We start from the raw sequence: 16,131 nt of genomic DNA, 5'->3' as shown, positions 1-16,131 counted from the left end.
CTCCATCTACTCAATAGTCAAATCTGGACAGAATTTAAGCGACCGCTTGAACCTCATTGAAAACCAAGCGTGCGGTGTGATTCAGTGTGAAACGTAGGTTAATTCAAATGGATAAAAAAATGATACCTGAATTTATTTTACTGACCCTGGCTTTTATCCACATCTGAATTGTTTAATTACAGGAGTCTTCTTGGTTTTCAGATAATGTAGAATTAGTTTTTCTGTCAGTATGACAGTCGTGGAGTTGTAACACTAGTGTCGGCATGAATCAATTAATGACATGACGGTGAACAGAGTTAATTTACTGTGCCAGATCAAAAAGAGGCAACCACTCCTCCCCCACATTAACCCCTCTTCACCTCACGGCTCTTTACGGTTCACCTATCACTTCAGCCCAACAGTTAACACCGCCACCCTGTCTCTCTTTCTAAGCTTGTGTCTTTGTTTTTGTGTTTTCAGGCTCATCAAACATGGTGACCGGGGAAACAAAGAGTTTCTTCAGCCTTGCAAAATCTGTGAGTCAGAAATGCTGAGTCCGTCACTGAGTTTACAGAATGGAACAGTCTGTTTAATATTTATCGAACATTCATTACTTACAATGAAACACAAATTAATTATTGGGGTAAGTGATGTGTGTGTCTCTGGTTTGACTCCCCAGTGGTGGCAGGTTGAGAAGGTGAACCCTATTAAACTCTACGAGGAGAACAAGGTCATTGCTGGATTCTCGCTGCTCAACCTCCTGTTCAAGCAGGGCAGGTGTGGGCAGGTGAAAACGGTGGTGGAGAAACTCTTCTCCCTCTACAACCAGAAGAAGATCAAACCTGTGGTGGACTCCCTGTGGGCACTGGAGGAGGTAAGTGGACAGCTGGTGGGCAGGGACATTTCCCTGAACACATCTGGCATGATGTCTTTGACTGGCAGGTCTGCTATACAGCCAATCTGGGAATGATCCACACGGTCACTAAGGAAACACAGATGGAAAGTTTTAGAGACGGTGGTATGGAAACATCTTGGATGAAGTGTCATCTGTTGTCTGTCACTGTTCCGCTGTTAGTGGATGTCGGTTCGGCCCGCAGATGGCAGGTGGGCCGTTGAGACCGGTTGCTTGTTTTGATGGCTGCAGTTATGTGATGTTCACATTCACGCCCACATGAATTCCATACATCAATCTCTCCTCTCCATCTCTGCCAGTGCATCTCTCTGGGTGTCTGTTTTCCTCTTTCTGTTTCTACACTGTCACCAACTCTGTTTGTAAAGAAACACAAATGTGACATTTGGGTGTTTCACACATTCTGCTATTTCTGTGGACTTGATTGTGGAATTGCTAGTGGTTAGCAGGCAGCTCAGCATAGAGGGTCATAGAGTCATTTATTGAGACTACAGTCCTGCTGCTATGAGGTAGATGATTGGTGGTTTAATTATTCACAAGATCCCCTGCTTATAAAACAGTGAAAGCCTTCCTGGAGCTTTTCCTCTCCATTCATATTACTGGTGTTTACCTCCACTCAGGTATATTTCTTTATACACATATACAGTATATATATATACAGATATTGACCAAAATCTGTTTCAGGTGAAAAAATGTATAGACAAATTGAATTATTTCTGTCCTTCCTATCGAATGTCTGAGACACAACTGTACATTTCATTTATCCATTCCAGGAAATGTGAATAGTTTCTCTGGTAAGGCTGACATGTTGTTATTTGAGTAGAAACAGTCAAGGAGATACAGTGTGTCATGTAATTTGATTTAATTACATTGTGTTGGTCAGGTGGCCAGTTCAAGTCACAGAGCTGACCTCTCTGATTCAGAGGGGTTGGGTTAAAAGCGGAAGTAAAGTTTTGGTTGGGTGCACTAGAGCAGTGGTTCCCAAACTTTTTATAGTCCCGTACCCCTTCAAACATTCAACCTCCAGCTGCGTACCCCCTCTAGCACCAGGGTCAGCGCACTCTCAAATGTTGTTTTTTGTCATCGTTGTAAGCCTGCCACACACACACTATACGATACATTTATTAAACATAAGAATGAGTGTGAGTTTTTGTCACAACCCGACTCGTGGGAAGTGACAAAGAGCTCTTATAGGACCAGGGCACAAATAATAATAATCAATCATTTTGCTCTTTATTTCACCATTTTACATATAAAACCTTATTTGTTAATCGAAAATTGTGAATAACTCACCACAGGTTAATGAGAAGGGTGTGCTTGAAAGGATGCACATAACTCTGCAATGTTTGGTTGTATTGTAATGGAGAGAGTCTCAGTCTTAAATCATTTTCTACACACAGTCTGTGCCTCTATTTAGTTTTCATGCTAGGGAGGGCTGAGAATCCACTCTCACATAGGTACGTGGTTGCAAAGGGCATCAGTGTCTTAACAGCGCGATTTGCCAAGGCAGGATACTCTGAGCGTAGCCCAATCCAGAAATTGGGCAGTGACTTCTGACTAAATTAAATTTTCACAGTTTTTGATGAGGCTCTCTTGTTCAGATATCGGTAAGTGGACTGGAGGCAGGGCATGAAAGAGGTAACAAATCCAGTTGTTTGTGTCATCCGTTTCGGGAAAGTACCTGCATAATTGCGCACCCAACTCACTCAGGTGCTTCCCTATATCACATTTGACATTGTCCGTAAGCTTGAGTTCATTTGCACACAAAAAATCATACAATTATGGAAAGACCTGTGTGTTGTCCTTGTTAATGCAGACAGAGAAGAGCGCCAACTTCTTAATCATAGCCTCAATTTTGTCCCGCACATTGAATGTAGTTGCGGAGAGTCCCTGTAATCCTAGATTCCGATCATTCAGGCGAGAAAAAACATCACCCAGATAGGCCAGTCATGTGAGAAACTCGTCATCATGCAAGTGGTCAGACAAGTGAAAATTATGGTCAGTAAAGAAAACCTTAAGCTCGTATCTCAATTTCTTTTTAAATTGTCAATATTTTGCCCCTTCATAACCAGCACACTTCTGTATGTTGTAAAAGCGTTACATGGTCTCTGCCCATATCATTGCTAAGCACAGAAAATAGATGAGATTTCAGGGGCCTTGCTTTAACAAAGTTAACCATTTTCACTGTAGTGTCCAAAACGTCTTTCAAGCTGTCATGCATTCCCTTGGCAGCAAGAGCCTCTCTGTGGATGCTGCAGTGTACCCAAGTGGCGTCGGGAGCAACTGCTTGCACGCGCGTTACCACTCCACTATGTCTCCCTGTCATGGCTTTTGCGCCATCAGTACAGATACCAACACATCTTGACCACCAAAGTCCATTTGATGTCACAAAACTGTCCAATACTTTAAAAATATCCTCTCCTGTTGTCCTGGTTTCCAGTGGTTTGCAGAAGAGGATGTCTTCCTTAATTGACCCCACATAAACGTAACGGACATATACCAGGAGCTGTGCCAGGCCCGGGAAAAAAGTATTTGATCCCCTGCTGATTTTATACGTTTGCCCACTTACAAAGAAATGATCAGTCTATAATTTTAATGGTAGGTTTATTTGAACAGTGAGAGACAGAAAAACAACAAAAAAATCCTGAATAACGCATGTCAAAAATGTTATAAAAGGATTTGCATTTTAATGAGGGAAATAAGTATTTGACCCCTCTGCAAAACATGACTTAGTACTTGGTGGCAAAACCCTTGTTGGCAATCACAGAGGTCAGATGTTTCTTGTAGTTGGCCACCAGGTTTGAACACATCTCAGGAGGGATTTTGTCCCACTCATCTTTGCAGATCTTCTCCAAGTCATTAAGGTTTCGAGGCTGACGTTTGGCAACTCGTACCTTCAGCTCCCTCCACAGATTGTCTATGGGATTAAGGTCTGGAGACTGGCTAGGCCACTCCAGGACCTTAATGTGCTTCTTCTTGAGCCACTCCTTTGTTGCCTTGGCCGTGTGTTTTGGGTCATTGTCATGCTGGAATGCCCATCCATGACCCATTTTCAATGCCCTGGCTGAGGGAAGGAGGTTCTCACCCAAGATTTGACAGTACATGGCCCCGTCAAATGATGCGGTGAAGTTGTCCTGTCCCCTTAGCAGAAAAACACCCCCAAAGCATAATGTTTCCACCTCCATGTTCGACGGTGGAGATGGTGTTGTTGGGGTCATAGGCAGCATTCCTCCTCCTCCAAATACGGCGAGTTGAGTTGATGCCAAAGAGCTCCATTTTGGTCTCATCTGACCACAACACTTTTACCAGTTGTCTTCTGAATCATTCAGATGTTCATTGGCAAACTTCAGACAGGCATGTATATGTATTCTTGAGCAGGGGACCTTGCGGGCGCTGCAGGATTTAAATCCTTCGTGGCGTAGTGTGTTACCAATTGTTTTCTTGGTGACTATGGTCTCAGCTGCCTTGAGATCATTGACAAGATCCTCCCGTGTAGTTCTGGGCTGATTCCTCACCGTTCTCATGATCATTGCAACTCCACGAGGTGAGATCTTGCATGGAGCCCCAGGCCGAGGGATATTGACAGTTCTCTTGTGTTTCTTCCATTTGCGAATAATCGCACCATATGTTGTCACCTTCTCACCAAGCTGCTTGGCGATGGTCTTGTAGCCCATTCCAGCCTTGTGTAGGTCTACAATCTAGTCCCTGATATCCTTGGAGAGCTCTCTGGTCTTGGCCATGGTGGAGAGTTTGGAATCTGATTGATTGATTGCTTCTGTGGACAGGTGTCTTTTTTACAGGTAACATTCTGCGGTTAGGAGCACTCCCTTTAAGAGTGTGCTCCTAATCTCAGCTCGTTACCTGTATAAAAGACACCTGGGAGCCAGAAATCTTTCCAATTGAGAGGGGGTCAAATACTTATTTCCCTCATTAAAATGCAAATTAATTTCTAACATTTTTGACATGCGTTTTTCTGGATATTTTTGTTGTTATTCTGTCTCTCACTGTTCAAATAAACCTACCATTAAAATTATAGACTGATCCTTTCTTTATCAGTGGGTAAACGAACAAAATCAGCAGGGGATCAAATACTTTTTCTCCCCCACTGTATATATATATATTTTTTAATGTGAATCACATTTTTCTTTGTCTTACCCCCAAAGGCTAGTTTGGTACGTGATTCTGTACAGTACACTCTTAGGAAAAAGTTTCCAAAAGGGTTCTTCAGCTGTACCCATAGGAGAACCGTTTTGTTTCCAGGTAGAACTCTTTTGGGTTCCATGTTGAACCCTCCTTGGAAAGGGTTCTACCTGGAGCCAAAAGAGTTAAACCTGGAACAATAAAGTGTTCTTCAAAGGGTTATCCTATGGAGATAGCCGAAGAACCCGTATTGGTTCTAAATAGCACCTTTTTTTCTAAGAGTGTAGAGTTAATAAGAGGACATTTAATAAATGGGCTCCCTTGTGTTCAGAACACAGCCTTAGTTGAACAGCCACCTGTGACTTGCTTGAAGACAGCAAGCAATAAATAAAGGATTTATTTTATACTGAACAAAATTATAAATGCAACATGCAACAATTTCAACCATTTTACTGAGTTACAGTTCATATAAGGAAATCAGTCAATTGAAATAAATACATTAGGCCCAAATTTATAGATTTCACATGACTGGGCAGGGGCACAGCCATGGGTGGGTCTGGGAGGGCATAGGCCCACCCACTGGGAAGCCAGGCCCAGCCAATCAGAATGTTTTTCCCCACGAAAGGGCTTAATTACAGATAGAAATACTCCTCAGTTTCATCAGTTGTTCAGGTGGCTGGTCTCAGACAATTCCGCAGGTGAAGAAGTCGGATGTGAAATCAAATCAAATTCAAATTAAATTGTATTTGTCACATACACATGGTTAGCAGATGTTAATGTGAGTGTAACAAAATGCTTTTGCTTCTAGTTCCGACAGTGCAGTAATATCTAACAAGTAATCTAACAATTCCCCAACAACTACCTAATACACACAAATCTAAAGGGGTGAATGAGAATATGTACATGAGCGATGGCCGAGCGGCATAGGCAAGGTGCAATAGATGGTATAAAATACAGTATATACATGTGAAATGAGTAATGTAAGATATGTAAACATTATTAAAGGGGCATTATTTAGAGTGCATTGTATAAAGTGACTAGTGATCCATTTATTAAAGTGGCCAGTGATTGGGTCTCGATGTAGGCAGCAGCCTCTCTGAGTTATTGATTGCTGTTTAGCAGTCTGATGGCCTTGAGATAGAAGCTGTTTTTCATTCTCTCGCTCCCAGGTCTGATGCACCTGTACTGACCTCGCCTTCTGGATGGTAGCGATGGGAACAGGAAGTGGCTCAGATGGTTAATGTCCTTGATGATCTTTTTGGCCTTCCTGTGACATCGGGTGCTGTAGGTGCCCCCGGTGATGCGTTGTGCAGGCCACACCACCCTCTGGAGATCCTTGTGGTTGAGGGCGGTGCAGTTGCCATACCATGCTGAGATACAGCCTGACAGGATGCTCTCGATTGTGCATCTGTAATAGTTTGTTGGGGTTTTGGGTGACAAGCCGAATTTCTTCAGCCTCCTGAGGTTGAGAGGCATTGTTGCGCCTTCTTCACCACACTGTCTGTGTGAGTGGACCATTTCAGTTTGTCTGTGATGTGTACGCCGAGGAACTTAAAACTTTCCACCTTCTCCACTGCTGTCCCTTCGATGTGGATAGGGGGGTGCTCCCTCTGCTGTTTCCTGAAGTCCATGATCATCTCCTTTGTTTTGTTGACATTGAGTGAGAAGTTGTTTTCCTGACACCACACTCCGAGTGCCCTCACCTCCTCCCTGTAGGCTGTCTCGTCGTTGTTGGTAATCAAGCCCACTACTGTTGAGTCATCTGCAAACTTGATGATTGAGTTGGAGGCGTTCATGGCCACGCAGTCATGGGTGAACAAGGGAGTACAGGAGGGGGCTGAGTCCGCACCCTTGAAGGTCCTGGGTTGGCGTGGTTACACGTGGTCTGCAGTTGTGAGGCCAGTTGGACGTACTGCCAAATACTCTAAAACGACATTGTGGCTTATAGTAGAGAAACATTAAATTCTCTGGCAACAGCGCTGGTGGACATTCCTGCAGTCAGCATGCCAATTGTACACTCCCTCAAAGCTTGAGACATCTGTGGCATTGTGTTGTGACAAAACTGCACATTTTAGTGTGTTCTTTTATTGTCCCCAGCACAAGGTGCACCTCTGTAATGATCATGCTGTTTAATCAGCTTCTTGATATGCCACACCTGTCAGGTGGAGGGATTATCTTGGCAAGGGGAAAATGCTCAATAACAGGGATGTAAACAAATTTCAGAGAAATAAGCTTTTTGTGCATATGGAACATTTCTGGGATCTTTAATTTCAGCTCATGAAACTTTGGACCAATACTTTTGTTCAGTATAGATCCTTGTTTGCTTGGTTTATTGTTTTTCCTTTTGATCCTATCAGGCATTGTGGTGGGAAAGTGACAGACTGACTCCCCACTATTCTGCATGGTTGTCATGGTTTCAGAAGTTGATCCAACCACAGCATTCTGCAAAGTCATGCCAGGGTGGGTGGCACCTTTAAATGCTCATACCAGAATAGGAAAGAAAGTGATTGAGGAAATGAAATCCCTAATTACAGATGTATCACACTTATATGACGTACTGTAGTAAGTTATAATTTTTTCCCAATCAAGATTTTTTATTTGGAAATAATTATCAAAATATTTGCCATGAGGTCACTGTCTTCGAAATCAGTGATCCGAATAAACTTGAAATGAACAAATAATGACAGTCAGTGGAATAAATGTTATCCTAGCTTGTCAGCTACTTTGAGTTGATAAATTTACTTTTCTAAAAGGCTTCCCTATCTTAGTTCTGTCCATTAGAAACATTATTGACTTACAGGCTTTCAGAGTGTTGACTTAAACCTACAATCATTTTACTCTGGGGACTGGATGTACTTGTAATACTATTGACAATGATATTACTCCTCATGTGCAACAATAGTGCAGGCCTGAGTTGGTCAGAGAGACATGACTGACCTGCTGTATCCATATGTTCCCTTTCCATCAGGAGACATAATGTGATGTGTGATGAATTGGGCTCTGTCACCTGAGTGCAGAACCACCGTTTCCCAGACATGGCTCTTATTAATCTCTGCTGTTCACTTCTCCTCCAAGAGGGCTCTTCGGAACACATGTTCTCTATCTGGAAGCCTCCACCACACAGAGAGTCATGTTTTGGATGTGAAGGTGGGTTCTGCCTTATGCCGTCACGGCATGGAAAAGTGTTATTTAGAAAGTCAGGGAGATTAGTACCTGCTGCTCCATACTCATCATAAGATATAATAACATACTAGCTCCGTGGTCTGTATCACCTGACTGATACGTCTGCACACTGCCCGGAGCAAAGCTACTCTGCTAATCATGAGGAGACTGCAGCTGGTACCGCAGAAGAGGGCGAGAGAGTGCAAGGGCAGAGAGAGAGAGAGAGAAATTAGTGAAGGTTAATGAGAAAGCAAGGGATAGTGGAGGATAGCGTTGTGAGAGGGAGAGGTTTGAAGGAGGCTTCAGTGTTGTAACATTTTGCAGCATCGCTCACACTAAAGCTCAGCCCTAATAGTCATCCTTGTTTATGATCCCACTGTTCTGCTTGGAAACAATACCAGACCCAGAGGGGGAAATAGATGAGCTGGCCATGTCTTCTCCAAGCAATGTGAATCTTATTACCTGTGTTGTGGCCATGTTTTCTGGACTCCATTTAACCCCCTGAGCTGAAGATGATTATCTGGATACTTTCTATGACAGCAACATTCATCATTCAGCACCAGTGTAGCCAGGGGCCTTGCTGTGATTGTTTGGTATGGTCCTCTACCTTCTGTTCCACAGTAGTCGTGAGGGAACTCGTGCACCATCTCCCCGTGACATCCTGACCAGGGGATATCATTTTGTTCTCCACAGCCTCTTAATGTCTCTAGACTCGGATTTGTTTTGGAAAGCAATATATCAAACGGGTTTGCACAATGAAAAGCAAGTTTACCTATAAGGACCTTGTCTTGGAGAGTGGCTTTGAAGCCACAGACTTCAATTACTAGAAACTATTTCTGAATGCCCTGAGCATCACAGAGGCAATTCTCTCTGTGCCGTGAGTCAAGTGAAGTCCTGGAGAGGTCCATAGTGAAGTTGAGGGGGCTATTAGAGGAATGCAGCCAGAGAATGCACAAAGCTCCCCCCTAGAGATGCACATCAACCAGCTGTATCCTGCTCCTCCAAACTAGTCAGTCTTTCACGGCACTCCAGGAAATGAACACCCCTCCAGAAACACAACTCTCGTATGCTTTATGCTGTGCTGCTCACTCAGGGAAGAACCCATTTTTACCTTGGGCCACATCCATTTGTCTGTTGCCTAGGAATTGTCAGTGACCTGACACCTGAATGCATATCGGTTGTTTTCGGACAGTTGTTTACTGTTGTTGCCGAGCTCTCCCTCCCAACCAGCTTGGCTGTTCCACTATGCTCCCTGACACCTCAGATCTGGCATTGGCAGAAGGCAGACAAGGCAACCATGCAGCTCTGGACAATCTGATTTATGGTCCTCTCAGACAGCACTTGTTAAAACTCAGCACCAGCAGTGTTTTCCCTCACCAGCCTATCAGGCAGAAGGCCATTACTGACACTGGCATTACTCAGGATGTACTACCACCGTAGCCAGGCTACAGATAACCCAAGCCTCAGTAGATTCACTAGTCCACCTTGTCCTGGAAATATGTTTCGATTTCTCATTAATGAGGCTGTCATGGTTAAACTCTGCTGAGCTGTCACCAAAACCGTGTGTAACACAAGCTTGAACCACACTTTCAATGCTTTAATGCTGCCGTCTGTATCCTCTCCTACAGCCGAGAAGTATTCTCAACACAGCACCTTTTCTGTCGCTACTTGTTGCCCAGTGGACTCCTGCTCGGCTGTCTCGTGTCGCTAACTGAGCTACAGCATTAGTACTACGTGGTTGTATATCACGGCACAGCTCTCGGTTTGGCCACACCAGATCTGGCGTTACCTCCCCGGCTGAGCCAAGCTTGGCACTGTTGCCATAGGAACCAAGGCCCTGCATTGATAAACAGGCCAGAGTGTAGCCAGGGATCTCTCCGAACGTGGGGGTGGGAAGAGAGTAACCAGGCTGCCACACCCTGTTATGACACCCTAGAGCCATTTTCACTGACCAGTGACCTGTAGGACTGTGAAATCTATCAGCAGCATGTGGGCTCTCTGACACACTGAAATGAGCCGTGCTAAGACAGGCATGTATTATGGGTTGCTATCATTGTTAGCTACTGATTCCACCACATGGTCTGATCATTCCTGTTTATTCCAGTGATTCAAATGGCTGTTGTCATTCACCCCATGTTTGCACTGGCTCCTGCACCTTTCTATTACCACTATCATGTAAATTAAGGCTCTTAAGTCTTGGCCTTAGCTACGCTTGTTGATTTAATGACCTCGCACCTGGCAAACCTGACCTGTGTAAGACAGCATGATGAACAGTCCTCTCCTCTTGTAGTAGGCAGCTGTGTAAGCTGAATGTGCCCAAATGGTAGAAGGAACTGAAGCCTCCAGAAAAGGTTGTCTGCTGTTATCTGTTCATCTGTAATACATGGAGGAAAATGGATGGCTGACTCGTATTGGTGAATTGTTCATAAACATGTGAAATGATAGACATTAATGTTATTAGTGGAGTGGAATTATGTTTTTCGAAATGTTTAGTAGTGGTGGCTGCATCATGTTATGGGTATGCTTGTAATCATTAAGGACTGGGGAGTTTTTCAGGATACAAAATAAACTCAATGGAGATAAGCACAGGCAAAATCCTAGAGGAAAACCTGGTTCAGTCTGCTTTCCACCAGACACTGGGAGATTAATTTACCTTTCAGCAGGACAATAACCTAAAACACAAGGCCAAATATACACTGGAGTTGCTTACCAAGAAGACAGTGAATGTTCCTGAGTGGCTGAGTTACTTGTCTAGAAATGATTAACAACCGATTTGACAAAGCTTGAAGAATTCTGAAAAGAATAATGGGCAAATATTGTACAATCCAGTTGTGCAAAGTTCTTAGAGATTTACCCAGAAAGACTCACAGCTGTAAACGCTACCAAAGGTGATTATAACATGTATTGACTCAGTGGTGTGAATACTTATGTAAATGAGATATTTAAAAAAAAAAAATACACCGTTCAAATGTTTGGGTTCACTTAGAATTGTCCTTGTTTTTTAAAGAAAATCATTTTTTTTGTCCATTAAAATAACATCTAATTGATCAGAAATACAGTGTAGACATTGTTAATGTTGTAAATTACTTTTGTTGCTGGAAATGGTAGATTTTTAACGGAATATCTACATAGGCGTACAGAGGCCCATTATCAGCAACCATCACTCCTGTGTTCCAATGGCACGTTGTGTTAGCTAATCCAAGTTTATCATTTTAAAAGGCTAATTGATCATTAGAAAACCCTTTTGCAATTATGTTAGCACAGCTGAAAACTGTTGTGCTGATTAAAATCAAGGACATTTCTAAGTGACCCCAAACATTTGAACGGTAGTGTATATATCTAACACCATGTTTTCACTTTGTCATTATGGGGTATTGTGTGTAGATGGTTGTGAAAAAATGCTATTTAATCCTTTTTGAATTCAGGCTATAACAAGAACATGTGGAGTAAGTCAAGGGGTATGAATACTTTCTGAAGGCACTGTATTTTAAAAGGAACATATGCTTTGTCCTCTTACTAGCACACCATAGAACAGCAGCCTTGCCAAATTCAATGAAAACCTACTTTTGTTGTTGTGGGACAATGATCTGAAAAGACCTTGGCCACACTGGCCACCATAAACACATTGAAGTTCTTGGGAACCCACATCCATCTTCTCCATGTCAGCATTTTCTTTTCAGATTTTAGATTCACTCTAGCTCACATGGTGACAAGATTCTGTTATTTGGTGGCACAAAGGGAGGTCTTTTTTGCGTGGTGAAAAAATATTTTCCGTTATAAAGCATTTGTAACACAGGTCTATTGATGCTATGGCTTTGGTTACCTCTCTTGCTCTCAAGCAATTTCCTATGCTACAAACGTCTGTCGTGGAAAAATTCTTACACAGGGACACTCAAAGTCAATCTTAAATGAATCATTGTTTATTGTCAGCGCGCTGGAGAGGTTCCAACCAACTCAATGCACCATAGAACACATGTCTGTCAGAAGCTCTTCCTGGGCAGTCCCAGCAGTTGTCTTATATACGGCTGTACACAGACAAGTTATATTTGCATGATTTAGCATAATTAATGAATCATTACCATTTTGTTTCATTCATGGGACCGACCAATGCTGTTTCATAACATGTGACAGACCAACACCTCACGAGGCTTCTCCTCTCTAAGCTGAGACCTTAACTGAGATATCGTTTGTTCGTTCTCAAAACAACGTCTGGGCGTGCTGCCAAATTGCAGTTACTGATAAGAGGATTTGTTCAGTCAACCACTTGCATGAACACAGACATTGGTTTATAGAACAGCACATGAATAGAACGCAGAAAATAGTTATAAGCACAAACATTCAAATTCCCATTACACACCTCCGCCTGAACCAGCTATAATATGCCTGACAATGTAATCGTCTTCTCCAGACCGTCAGAATTTCTGCCTTTCCTGTCATTTGGGGTCTTGTCAATGTTGGATGCTATTAGAAGTTGTGACAGTAGCTGTGTGCCTAGAGATGGATCTCCTGTGTGAGGCTGGTGTGGGATTCCGTGGCCTTTTCCTGCTGTGGGAGGAGGATCTGTTCATTAACCAGCTGCCCACATTCATCTGGGAGGACCGCTATCTGCTAAACATTCAGATTACGGCTGCCTGATAAAGAATGTCAAGTCATTTATCAAGCCTGACTATGCGTTTTCGGAAAGGGCCTTCTGATCCTCATAGGCTTGGCACTCACCGGTACAACACATCACAGTACTACTTCTGGCATGGTCTCAGAAAGGAATTCCAAGATATGACTGTTTAACATCGCGGGGATACCACCGGGATGCAGCCATACCTGGTTGTGTAAGCAGAAACTTTTTCGTCATTTTTCCAAGTGAGTCCTGTGAAGTCCATTTGGAAGTTATTTTTGTGGTTTGTTGGTGAAATGAGTTGTGCAATTGTCAGCAGTTGTGGGAAGACAGATACTGTAGCTGTCTGTGGAGCTCTCCGTGATGTTGTCTTGGGAGGATATCGTGCAGCATGTGAGTTTCAGCTTTGTATGAGATAGAGAGAGAGAAAGAGAGAGGTGTGTTTATGAGATGTTTTGTATTTTTCCTGGGAACACTGTCCTCCGCTGGTCAGGGAGGTTTGGCATGAAATGCAGGGTATTCTCTGGAACCACAGCCCATGAAGAGCCTCATTAAAGGGAAGTGGGGTGGCAAGCCAGGGGCAAAGACTCCCGTTGCTTGTGTGCGTGGGATGAGAATTCAGGGGGCGTTGGTTAGTGTAAATGCTGAGCCTGGAAAACGGTTCTCGCCTGGCTGGAGAGGGTGGAGGGTGTGTCTTCAGGATGGAATGAAGGAGAGGTTGCCTGGATACCCAAGCAGCATTGCCTGTCTAACTTGGAGTGTCTTGGCCAATTAGGGTGTAATCGGGATCTAGACAGGGAGTACAGTAGGGGTTCACCATGGATAAAGCATGGCGGAGCCTCCTTGCTGGTTCTCAGATATGTGCCTGCTTCACAATTTACCCCCTACCGACTCTCCAACCAGCCACAATTCTCCATCATTGTTAATTAACATCACATTAACAGTCCCTGACCTACTTCTGCTTTAGGCTACGTCATTTCTTTTAACTAAAGAATGTTTTGGAAACAATGGGATCCAGACAAAGAGGTACATTGTCTGTGTGTACCATGGTAATGAGAACAGTGATATAGGCCGTCCACGGTCATCATCTCTGAGGGGTTGAACTATTCCCATGTAGGGATAATGTAGATCCCCATGAGTTTTAATGAGCGAGATCAGAGAGTAATCACATTACCCTTTTCCATGAAACCCCTCTACCTTCCAGCATAGTTATTGAATGACTTTATAGTATACATAATTTCCAATGCAGTAACTCTCATAACGGCTTTGAACACAGGAACAAACACTGGCACAGACTGCTGGTTCACAGTCTGGATTATGTTGTTCTGGTTTCATGCTTGAGTTCCTTCCACCCTCCTCAGCCCATGAAAAGACTCAATGCCCTTAAGCCTTCCGCATGCGAACCGAACCAGTGTGCTTGCATACTCCATTAAAAGACCTTTGCTTGAAAAATGGGAAAAAAAGTGTCAATACTACTGTTTGTCCATCTTGAGACGCCGTAGCCAAGATACACTTCCTCAAAATAGTCAGAATAATCTTTTATGTTTTTGCCAAATCGTGCAAGATTTTTGTTCAGTATATCTCAAGTGAAAAAATGTGCATGAAAACGATTAGTCTCTCATCAATTAACTGTTTGTTGTCATTCAAGAATCCCTAATGTTGACCAATCATCGACAAAGGGGCGTAGACTTTGGCTACCGACTTCGGCTTGCCTCAAGATATTTTTTGGGTGCACGAACATGCGAAAAAACCCTTGCCGAACAAAAACATCACAAAATGTTGTCATAATATATGCACAAACTGTTCCAAACTGTTTCGGATGGGAAGCATGCAGGCGCCTTAAATCTAAATCTTCTTTAACAAAGGAACCTAAAGATTAAGAGATGGGAGGTGGGGGTGGAGATGAGGTGGGGGATGGATTAACTATGTGGTAGTAAGGTGTCACAGCCGTCCAAACCAACACAACTCTCTCACATTGAAAGTACTCTGTTTGCAGTGGCTTGTAGGAAAATGCTGAGGCAAGATTTGTCAGAAATGGAGGGATCCACTGAATCACAGTAACTGTATGACCTCACAAGGCTGTATTTATGATCCCACTTTTTCCCATAACATAATTTATTTACTAACATCATCATTTATGTATGGACAGAGATTGGTGCACCTACCTGGTAGAAATGGTTTTCTCATGGTGTACCTGAGTACTGAGTACTGTCTGGATAGCACACCACTTGGATATCCCAAGGCAAAAGACATTTGCCATTCAAACTGGATAAAATGGTCTCACTCAAAGACATTTTAGATTATATCAGTTTTTAGTCTTGAAAGAAAAGAAAATAGTTATTATTCCAACTTCAAACATCAGTGCTACTCAAGTCTGGTAAATCCGGTTGGAGTTGTAGGAGAAATAACATGGGGATTAGATCTAATTCCACAACCCACCACCCATCAGGTTGGAGTGGCTCACAGCTGCCACTACTAAAGCAGCCAGTCTCCAGTTTGAGCCACTGGTCGTTGAAAACACAATTTTAACAAGCTATTGTACACTGGGATATTCTATGTGGCTGAAGTTAGTAAGCATGTATTAGATTTATGGTGAACATTATGAATGATCATTTTTCACATGCTGATAATTGTTTACGTACAGGGAGGGATGTGACTCAAGGCTCTACTCTGACCTTTTTTACAGGGAGCACGTGTGTGACTAAGTTGAAACATTTTGGAGCACAAAGAAATTTAAGAGCACAATTAAAAATATTTGAGGTAACAAGCAGTTTTCTTTGTAGTAATGGTGCAAGCGTATACTCCGTGGCACCCAGGGCCTGTGGTACAGTGAAGGAATCATTGCAATTATCATCAGGGTGATTCTATTCTAAGCGCACTGGTGCTCCTATATTCAAATTCCAGGTCACACAGCAAAATATTTAGGTACATATGCAAGTAAAATGGTCGCACTGTAGAGCCATGTGACTCATGTTTTCCATTGCAGAGTGCATCATGTTGAATTACAGCATCACAGAGCCTTCTAGTGCATCTCCCCGTATTTGACTGCAGGATTGATTCTTGGTACACTCATTTTCCTAATTGTGTTCTCAAGTGGGTTTCTGGTAATGCAAACACTACTGCCATTAGAAATGACCAGGGATGAATTAAAGGAAATTAGAGATCTATCCAACCCCGAGGGGAATGAAACAACACACAATCAGGGAAACACAACATGTGCTCAATGGATTTCGGAATCATTGTAGAAATGTTACCTCTGATACATTTCCATGCTAAAGATATTACAGTAATGTAATGGGTGCCTACTCATGACTCACAGTTGCTTCCT

At 43.0% G+C, this 16,131-nt stretch overlaps 1 protein-coding gene across 1 annotated transcript in view; it reads left to right on the top strand.

Annotated features, from left to right (window-relative positions):
* Window positions 1-16,131, top strand: part of LOC115203062 (synaptic vesicle membrane protein VAT-1 homolog-like) — a 31,507-nt gene that overhangs the window by 7,682 nt on the left and 7,694 nt on the right. The window contains exons 6-7 of the mRNA XM_029767393.1: window positions 460-515; window positions 659-853. Of these exons, the coding sequence (XP_029623253.1) occupies window positions 460-515; window positions 659-853 (251 nt within the window). The remainder of the gene's footprint in view (window positions 1-459; window positions 516-658; window positions 854-16,131) is intronic.

This window comes from Salmo trutta, chromosome 12 (genome assembly GCF_901001165.1).
Source record: "Salmo trutta chromosome 12, fSalTru1.1, whole genome shotgun sequence".
Taxonomy (NCBI): Eukaryota; Metazoa; Chordata; class Actinopteri; order Salmoniformes; family Salmonidae; genus Salmo; species Salmo trutta.
The sequence above is the reverse complement of the archived record's forward strand: the minus strand, read 5'-3'. Positions and strand labels throughout refer to the sequence as shown.